The 9,688-nt window shown below is 38.5% G+C and overlaps 1 protein-coding gene across 1 annotated transcript; it reads right to left on the minus strand.

Moving 5' to 3' along the window:
• Positions 1–1,164: 1,164 nt before the first annotated feature.
• LOC126759342 (circumsporozoite protein-like) lies at positions 1,165–2,190 on the minus strand. The gene has a single exon (XM_050474077.1). It carries the CDS (start codon positions 2,188–2,190, stop codon positions 1,165–1,167), a length of 1,026 nt encoding a protein of 341 aa, XP_050330034.1.
• Positions 2,191–9,688: the final 7,498 nt, after the last annotated feature.

Consider the following 9,688-nt stretch of genomic DNA (forward strand, 5'->3'; position numbering starts at 1 on the left):
CGAATCTCCCCAAAGGGCCAAACCCAATGAGCAGACTGGAGCGAACTCCAGGGGCTACTGCTCCCCGTGGTACCAGGTTAAAGTCTTTGGTATTGACCTTGTAGCCGAGCCGAGTTGAGCTGCATACAGCCCTGGACTGGTGGCCAGGATCTTAGTCGCCTCTTACGACAGGCATGCCTTACCGCGGGTATATTCGGTTTCCCCTCGAACCCGGAGGGGTCCCCCCGTACCCGCAGGAGGAAGTCACTGTTGACAGTCATAACTTTGAAGTCGTAGATAATTTCGTCTATCTTGGAACCAGCGTAAACACCACCAACAATGTCAGCCTAGAAATCCAACGCCGGATAACTCTTGCCAACAGGTGTTACTTCGGACTGAGTAGGCAATTGAGAAGTAAAGTCCTCTCTCGACGAACAAAAACCAAACTCTATAAGTCACTCATAATTCCCGTCCTGCTATACGGTGCAGAGGCTTAGACGATGACAACAACTGATGAGTCGACGTTGCGAGTTTTCGAGAGAAAAGTTCTGCGAAAGATTTATGGTACGAATATCGACATTGACATAGTTCAGCGAATTAAAAGACAGCTGCTGCGCTGGCTAGGTCATGTTGTCCGGATGGACGAAAACACTCCAGCTCTGGAAGTATTCGATGCCGTACCCGCCGGGGAAAGCAGAGGAAGAGGAAGACCTCCACCTGTGAATTATTTGCAGGCTCTTTGAAATAGGCTGCGTCCAATACCAAACGAACTGTTCGGCCGTGGAGCTCGCTCGTTATTTTCGTGTTCTATTTCTGGCGTGTGTCTATCACCGGATTAATACCGTTAACAAGAGCAAGCTGAAGTAAACTACAATTATTTTATGCTGCTTATTTTACAATTTATTAGAATACTTATTTTGAGAAACATTGAATGTGAGAAGATTGAAGATAATCTTTTATAAAATACATATTTAAAATACTTAGAAATCGTTTTTCATCGTTGGCGGGTTCCTTTTCATTGCACTGTGTCGGACATTCATTGTGAATTTGTTTTGGCGTCTACGGAGCTTTCTTCTTTAAGTCATGCCCAAATACCCCTTCTTCGTTTCTCTCCATGTTTCTCTGCCTTTTTCTCTTCGTCATCGTTCCTGCCTTTACCTCTACCCTTTCCAGGCTTGCCACATTTTATTTCTTCCTTCGGTTTACCCAATCCAGTCCATACAAATGAAAAAAATCCTCCTTTTCCATTACCACGTCCACATCCTTTGCCAACTTCTTCACTAGCTGATGAGTCAACTGTTGCGTTAACGGGCCTGCTGTATTACCAGCGGGTTTATCGTCAGCTGTTGCGTTAACGGGGCCAGCTGGTTTATTGTCATTTGTTGCGTTAACGGGGCCTGTTGAATTACAAGCGGGTGCATTGACAACTGTTACGTTAACGGGGCCTGCTGTATTACCAGCGGGTTTCGCGTTACCCAATACAGTCAATACAAGTGGAATAATTCCTCCTTTTCCATTACCACGTCCACATCCTTTGCCAACTTCATCACTAGCTGATGGGTCAACTGTTGCGTTAACGGGGCCTGCTGTATTACCAGCGGGTTTATCGTCAGCTGTTGCGTTAACGGGGCCGGCGGGTTTACTGTCATCTGTTGCGTTAACGGGGCCTGTTATATTACCAGCGGGTTTATTGTCAGCTGTTGCGTTAACGGGGCCTGTTGAATTACAAGCGGGTGCATTGACAACTGTTACGTTGACGGGGCCTGCTGTATTACCAGCGGGTTTATCGTCAGCTGTTGCGTTAACGGGGCCAGCGGGTTTATCGTCAGCTGTTGCGTTAACGGGGCCAGCGGGTTTATTGCCATCTGTTGCGTTAACGGGGCCTGTTGAATTACAAGCGGGTGCATTGACAACTGTTACGTTAACGGGGCCTGCTGTATTACCAGCGGGTTTATCGTCAGCTGTTGCGTTAACGGGGCCAGCGGGTTTATTGTCATCTGTTGCGTTAACGGGCCCTGTTATATTACCAGTGGGTTTATTGTCAACTGTTACGTTAACAGAGGCCTGGTCCTGTTGGTCAGACACTTCTTTATTATTTTGACTCGAATCCTGATCATTATTTTCGTCTTGATCGTTTTCAGTACAGTTAACTACAGCAAAAAATGCCATGGCCAAAATGGCAATATACAGGAATGTAGATAGCTTCGCCATGTCGTTATTAATATGGTATACCCAGATATATGTATGATCCCTAGGAACTCGTAGATGAGTGTGAATTTGATTTCAATGTACAGTGCTTTTATACCCAATTTCTTCCGAAAAATTTCTTCAATTCAGACATATTCTGTAAATATTTGAAAATGCGCACACCTGTGTAATTGAATTTTGCAAATAACTCTTTAGAACAGTATATTGAAAAAAAAAATTGTTTAAAATATATGTATGTCAGTTTCACCTCAAAGCAAAAAATATAACGCACATTATGTCGTTATAATGTCGAACTGGCATATTTTAAATTAATTTAATTATGAAAATTTGATTTAAATTAAAATTTAACATTTGAACGGACCAAATTTCAGAATAACTCTGAAAAAGATGAGTTTGTCCACCCTATTAGTATACCCTTGACAGAGTGTGTTAAGTTTGCCAGAAGTTTGTAAGACCTAGAACGAAACACCAGAGACCCTATAAAATATATAATATATATAAATTAGCAACATGACGGGCTGTATTGATTTAGCTATGTACTTTTGTCTGTCAGTTTTTGAGGTATCGATCGGAAATTTTGCAAACGTCCTTTTCTCCTCAAAAAGCTACTCTTTCTCATTTTAAGAGATATCTTCACAAAATTTGGCATAAATATTACTCGACTTTACAGTTACCAATTTTCAACTCAACTGTATTTTAGTTATAGTTTTTGAAAGCTGCATGCCTTGCATTAATCTTCCTAGCATTGGGACAGTATGCTTGCTGAAGCAACATTGTACTGCACAGGAACACAAATTCCTCTATATTTTTTTTGCTATACCATAGTATTGTCGACATGTTTTTTCACGCTTTGGAGCGAAATTACTGTCGATTGGACTTCGGAGTGAAATGATGGAGCACTGTTTCATCCAATGTCACATATCAGTTTTATTACGCTTGAACATATCCAAACACCGCAACGAATCATCAAAAGCGTCGTTGTTTTTGGTCAATATTGGGGGCATCCACTGTGCACAAAGCTTTCTCTTAGCCAAATATTCGTGAAAGATATGAACTACTATAAACGTTCAGTTGATATCTTTAGAGTGTCTGCTAGCTCAAACAACTTCACTTTACGGTCATCTAAAATTATTTTGTGAACTTTTTATGTCTTTGTCGATAACAACCATTTTTGGGTTGGGTGTTTGTTCTAGAAGATTAAGTTCATATGAATAATAAAAGATAGATCTTATGGCATGATACGTTCAAAGTCTGGAAAAATTCAGGGAAATCATAACATCCAGGCATAAATTCGGGCTTTAAAATCTGGCAAATCCGGAAAAACTGGCAGTGAATTACTGCACCAATTCTTTTGAAATTTTGATCACATGTTCTGTACAAAATTTATAAGGTGTGGTCAAAGAGTTACTTTCAAATTTTTTATGTTTTTTTTTTTACAGTAAAAAAGTAGCCGATTTTTTCGCTAATGATCGAGTTTTGTCATTTCCCTTTCCCACATTCCACAGTGGATTCGCTTCTATGGAACAGCGGCCAAAAATACTTTTCTTGATATAGCGGGTTGAAATTCTTTCCAAAAATAAAGATAAGAAATAATAAAAAAATTTGACAAATCAAACGACTATATCCAATAGCATAGGAATGATCGAAACAAACTTAATAATTTTTTTTTTTTAATAAAATTGAAATTATTTTATTTTATCTACATTGCAGTTATATTTTTAGAAAAATGTTGTTTTACATATACATACATATCATCAAAAATCCAATATATAAAAACAATAAAAGAAAAATTAAGGAAACTAAAATTATATAGAATCATCTAGTAATTCATAAACAGATTTCAACAAAGTCGACTTGTCTTTTTTTGGAAGTTGTCTCTGTCCTGTTATAAAGGGATCTGAGCGCAATAATAGTGCATTAATGACATCTGTGTTTGTTAAAGTACGTGACACTTTCCGACTGTGCTGAAGTCTACATTTTTTTATTTCCTTGTTATTGGACTCTGCAGCTTCCTCCGAAAGCTCTCCAATCGACACTAATGCATGCTCTATCACAGCAGAACCATGTATTAAAACCTTGTGAACGGTTGCCGGCAAATAGTACCATGGATATGCAGTTATCAGATCTTTAGCTGTATCCAGCGCGTAGAGTTTAAATTTCTCCGCATTAATTTTATACCCCGATGCCATGGCTTGCAATAATGTTGCACACCTATGAATCAAACATTCATCAATTCCTGTGATTTCGGAACTCAAGGTTGCATTAGAAAAGAATTTTTCCATCGTTGGACGATCCTCTACCTCCATCTCTAGGTTTGTCCACTATTATACCCATTTTTTCGCGAAATTCCGTCTGAATTTTGTTTTTTCTCTCCAATACTTTACTTTTCTTCTCTGTGTCTCTTACTTGCCACATTTTGACCTCTAGTTTATATGAAACATGTAAAAAGTATTCAAAGAAGCATATGTATGAATGCAGTGGAGATAAGCCGAATTCATAAAATGTTGTGCGAACTTCTTTACTCAAACATTTTTGAACATCGTTCATTTCTGTTGGCCGTGCTGAACATATATAACAATTTTCAGTGGAAGATTCGCTGATCGCGTTGCACACTTTTCCATCTACCATAGTAAGGTGCAAGCTATGTGTAATAACTATTTTTATACTCTCGCAACAAAGTTGCTAAGGAGAGTATTATAGTTTTGTTCACATAACGGTTGTTTGTAAGTCCTAAAACTACGTCCGTCTGTCCGTGTCCGTCCGTCCGTGCAAGCTGTAACTTGAGTAAAAATTGAGATATCTTGATGAAACTTGGTACACGTATTTCTTGGCTCCATAAGAAGGTTAAGTTCGAAGATGGGCAAAATCGGCCAACTGCCACGCCCACAAAATGGCGGAAACCGAAAACCTATAAAGTGTCATAACTAAGCCATAAATAAAGATATTAAAGTAAAATTTAGCACAAAGGATCGCATTAGGGAGGGGCATATTTGGACGTAATTTTTTTGGAAAAGTGGGCGTGGCCCCGCCCCCTACTAAGTTTTTTGTACATATCTCGGAAACTACTATAGCTATGTCAACCAAACTCTACAGAGTCGTTTTCTTCAGGCATTTCCATATACAGTTCAAAAATGAAAGAAATCGGATAATAACCACGCCCACCTCCCATACAAAGGTTATGTTGAAAATCACTAAAAGTGCGTTAACGGACTAACAAAAAACGTCAGAAACACAAAATTTTACGGAAAAAATTGCAGAAGGAAGCTGCACCTAGGCGTTTTTTAAAAATTGAAAATGGGCGTGGCCTCGCCCACTTATGGACCAAAAACCATATCTCAGGAACTACTCCACCGATTTCAATGAAATTCGGTACATAATATTTTCTTAACACCCTGATGACATGTACAAAATATAGGTGAAATCGGTTCACAACCACGCCTTCTTCCAATATAACAATATTTTGAATTCCATCTGATGCCTTTTCTGTATAATACGAGTACATACATTAGGAACCAATGATGATAGCGGAATAAAACTTTACAAAAATACGGTATTTGAAAAATACGTAAATGACGTATAATGAAATCTCGATTATCACTTTATCATGCGAGAGTATAAAATGTTCGGTGACACCCGAACTTAGCCCTTCCTTACTTGTTCTATTAGATGCGGTTAATTGTGTTGACTTCAAAAGGCTAATTTTTTCCTTAAAATACTTCTCTTCTTTAATCGATAGTTCGGTTGTCTCTTTCTTGAATTGAAATCTGATCGGTCTACAGTAACGAGTCGATGATGGTCGGAGTTTTTCCAAATTATTTGATCATCTATTTGCGAAACTAGTTGGAGAGGTACGTATGATGTTACAAATAAGCTTCTATCGTTCAAATCACTGGATGAAAACTTTTGCTTATACTCGCTATGCCCCGTACTTCCGTCAAAGCCCCATTTTCCAATTAAAGTTAGATTGCTAACTGCATTCTCAGGAATAGTTTCAATTAAGTTGGTCTGAAGCTCTATTATACTAGATGCTGTACTGTTAAGTAAGCTCTGCAATTCGACTTCCGCATGAGATTCGTCTACAAAAATATTGTCTGGGTATCTACTTTTTTTTGAATTTTGTATTTTTTGATAGCTTGGAAACAAATCAAAGGAAATTTTCTGTTCACAAAATTTCTTATCACCAAATATTGGTGTTTCGACATAGAGGTCTCCATTAAGAGTGAAATAACTTCAATGGGATCTGCTGGCAGAATCTTTTGGTTCTGATGTTCATTGCGTAGAGCAGAAACAGCGGATTCATCTATTTCACTCAGTTGAGCTATACGACGTCGCTTAGTTCTCGTTGAAGAGTCAGCAAAATCCAGTTGAGGACGGCCACGATGAGTACTTTCCTCCATCTGCTGCGATTTACACTGCGTGCGTTTTGACAAAATCGATTCCTCTTTATTCAGCCAACCAGATTGGTATTGAAGAACTGAAGATTTTTTGCGTTTATATTTCTTCCAAAAAGTTGAAATTGTTTTACAGATGTTCTCAACTTTTTTCGACAGATCGCTCAACTCTGTAATGTAGCCGTTGTTTTGAATATTCCCCTGCACAACTGAAATCAATTTCGTCAGTTTTTCTGCTTTGGTTCCGTGTTCTGTGCACCATATATTAAAAATATGCAGGCGTGTAAACACACACTTATGGGAAGAACCTACATCAAAAATTATTCAAAGGAAACATAAACAAAATTTAGAAATTTAGATATTTACAAAAGACGAAGACGGACCAACACAGCACAATAGACAAAAGGACAACTTAAACGGCCTTAGTATTTTTACGATTATACAGACATCTGCACATTTCTGCAGATAAGTTTAACACATTCAAACCTTAAAAGTAAGACAAACACAATGACATACAAACCAATTTCTGGATTTTCTTGGAACACAACTAAAACTTCAACTAAACATAAAAAAGACGTTCACAAAATACACAAAATAGATACTATCGATAAAATTAGTTTTTCATGAAATACTTTACAAGGATGTTAATTATTAACATCTCGATTTAAAGTTAATACCTTCAACTTCAAAATGAATTTTAAATAATCCAATTCCGAGCACTCTGGCAAACGTTTGATCTCTTTGAAGTTCGATTTTAATTTGACAAAATCACTCTGCGCGCAGCTGCGTTGCGAAAATGAACACGTGTTCACGCTTTCAATGCTGTTTTTAGAAAGTCCCGTTAGATTTTCAGAAAAATGCGGTATGGTTTAAAGAAGATTGGACATTTAAGAGACAATTGGTTTACATTTTGTTTCAATCATGTGTGGTTGATTTTTTTGATTTTTGGCCTCTGACGGATCCACTGTGCATTCCCTTTCTATTAAAAGAAAGTACGAAACTTCGAAAAAGATCGATTTATATACGCAAACTAGTCTCTTAGTTTGTGATATATCGACCTGCAATTTTGCACACGTCATTTTTCACAAAGAACTCGCTAATTTTGCGACCACCGATATTGGACGAATATGTACAAGTAGTACAGTAGTGTATGTCTGCAGTATAGTCATACAAACAGACCTATGAAAGTCAAGTCCTTGTATGGAGAACTTTTTTATTTGACAAAGTTATTATTTAAAACCTCGCTACTGACCGAATAAATTATTCAGATAGGACCACTATCAGCCACCATCAAATAAAGATGAAAGTACATCAAACCAAAACGAAGACAATTGATACACATAAAATTGCAAAGCTTAAACATATTGGAAAGACCTTGAATACTCGTAGATACGTACAATGACCGTAAGTCGTTAAAATTAATAATGCCATTTTTTCGCCGATTTTTATAAAAATTCATATTTAAAACAACTGTTTTCATTTCAAATATTGACGATTACAGCTAAAATGTTCGAGTCTCGTCAAACAAAGCGAAATATCATAGGCGCTGAAGTTGCAAACGGCGTTGAGTGTTCTCACCTTCGCCAAGTTGACATAAGAGTGGAGTTTGTATTAAAGCCGCTACACAATATGTTATGCGAATCAAACGTCGCTTCCACTTTACTACGAAAAACACTGGTGTACTCACTTAGGTTAGGTTAGGTTAGGACGCCTGTACGCTGTGTTACCTTAAACTGCTATATAAAGGATCACAAGACCCCTTCAAATCGACAAAACGTTTTAAGCCGGTCACAATTTGTTGAGTTAGCTTCGACTATTTCTCCTGGTTCGCCAAAGTTAAGACGGTCGAGACTTTAGTAACACTCCACCATACAACTTTGACAACTTGCGTCCGACAATAGTTCAGTAGGTCTAGTCTAGGCCAAAAGGATCGCGCCGCCACACAGGAGCGGGTCGGAAATCCCACCATACATATGTATGTATAAATGTATGCAATTTATTCGGGCTGTTTCCTAACAGAAATATACCATAATAACACTGTCTGTCTTCCACACTTGCCGAGTCGATTAAATTGAGTAATTAAGGGGGTACTATAGTCTAGAAACCTGATTGCAGACAATTGCAATAAACTTTTTAATATTTGTTTCTTTATATTTAAATAGTACACAAATATAATTTAAAAAAAAAAAAAAAAAAAATGTCCTTGAAGTCTCTTCTTTTTCTTTACTGACGTAGACACCGCTTACGCGATTATAGCCGATTTAACAACAGCGCGCCAGTCGTTTCTTCTGTTTGCAATGTGGAGCCAATTTGATATTCCAACCGAAGCCAGGTCCTTCTCCACCTAGTCTTTCCAACGGAGTGGAGGTCGTTCTCTTCCTCTGTTTAGTCCGGCGGGTATTGCGTCGAATACTTTCAGAGCTGGAGTGTTTTCGTCCATACGTACGACTGAGGGAAATCGCTGTCTTTTAATTCGCTGGACGTCGTATATCTCATACAGCTCATCGTTCTATCGATTGCGATATTCGCCTTGGCCAACGCGCAAAGTACCATAAATCCTTCGCAGAAAGTGGCACTTGTTGGCAAGAGTTATCCTGTTTTGGGTTTCGAGGCTGACATTGTTGTTGCTGTTAATGCTGGTTCCACGATAGACGAAATTATCTAGAACTTTGAAGTTATGACTGTCTACAGTGACGTGGGAGCCAAGTCGCGTGTTCGACGACTGTTTGTTTGATGACAGGAGATATTTTGCCTTGCCCTCGTTCACTGTCAGACCCATCTGCTTCATTTCCTTATCCAGTTTGGAGAAAGCAGAACTAACGGCGCGGGTGTTGAGGACTTGAAGCGGGCACAATCTTCTATTTATAAGAGTGTACCTGCTCGATTAAGTTCTGCAGCTTGAATTATTTTCTCCAATAGCAGATTGAAGAAGTCGCACGAAAGGGAGTCGCCTTGTCTGAAACCTCGTTTGGTATCGAACGGCTCGGAGAGGTCCTTTCCAATCCTGACTTAGCTATTGGTATTGCTCAACGTCAGTTTACACAGCCGTATTTTTTTTTTTTTGCGGAGATACCAAATTCAGACATCGCGGCAAAAATGCAGCTCCTTTT

Source organism: Bactrocera neohumeralis, chromosome 5 (genome assembly GCF_024586455.1).
Source record: "Bactrocera neohumeralis isolate Rockhampton chromosome 5, APGP_CSIRO_Bneo_wtdbg2-racon-allhic-juicebox.fasta_v2, whole genome shotgun sequence".
Classification (NCBI taxonomy): Eukaryota; Metazoa; Arthropoda; class Insecta; order Diptera; family Tephritidae; genus Bactrocera; species Bactrocera neohumeralis.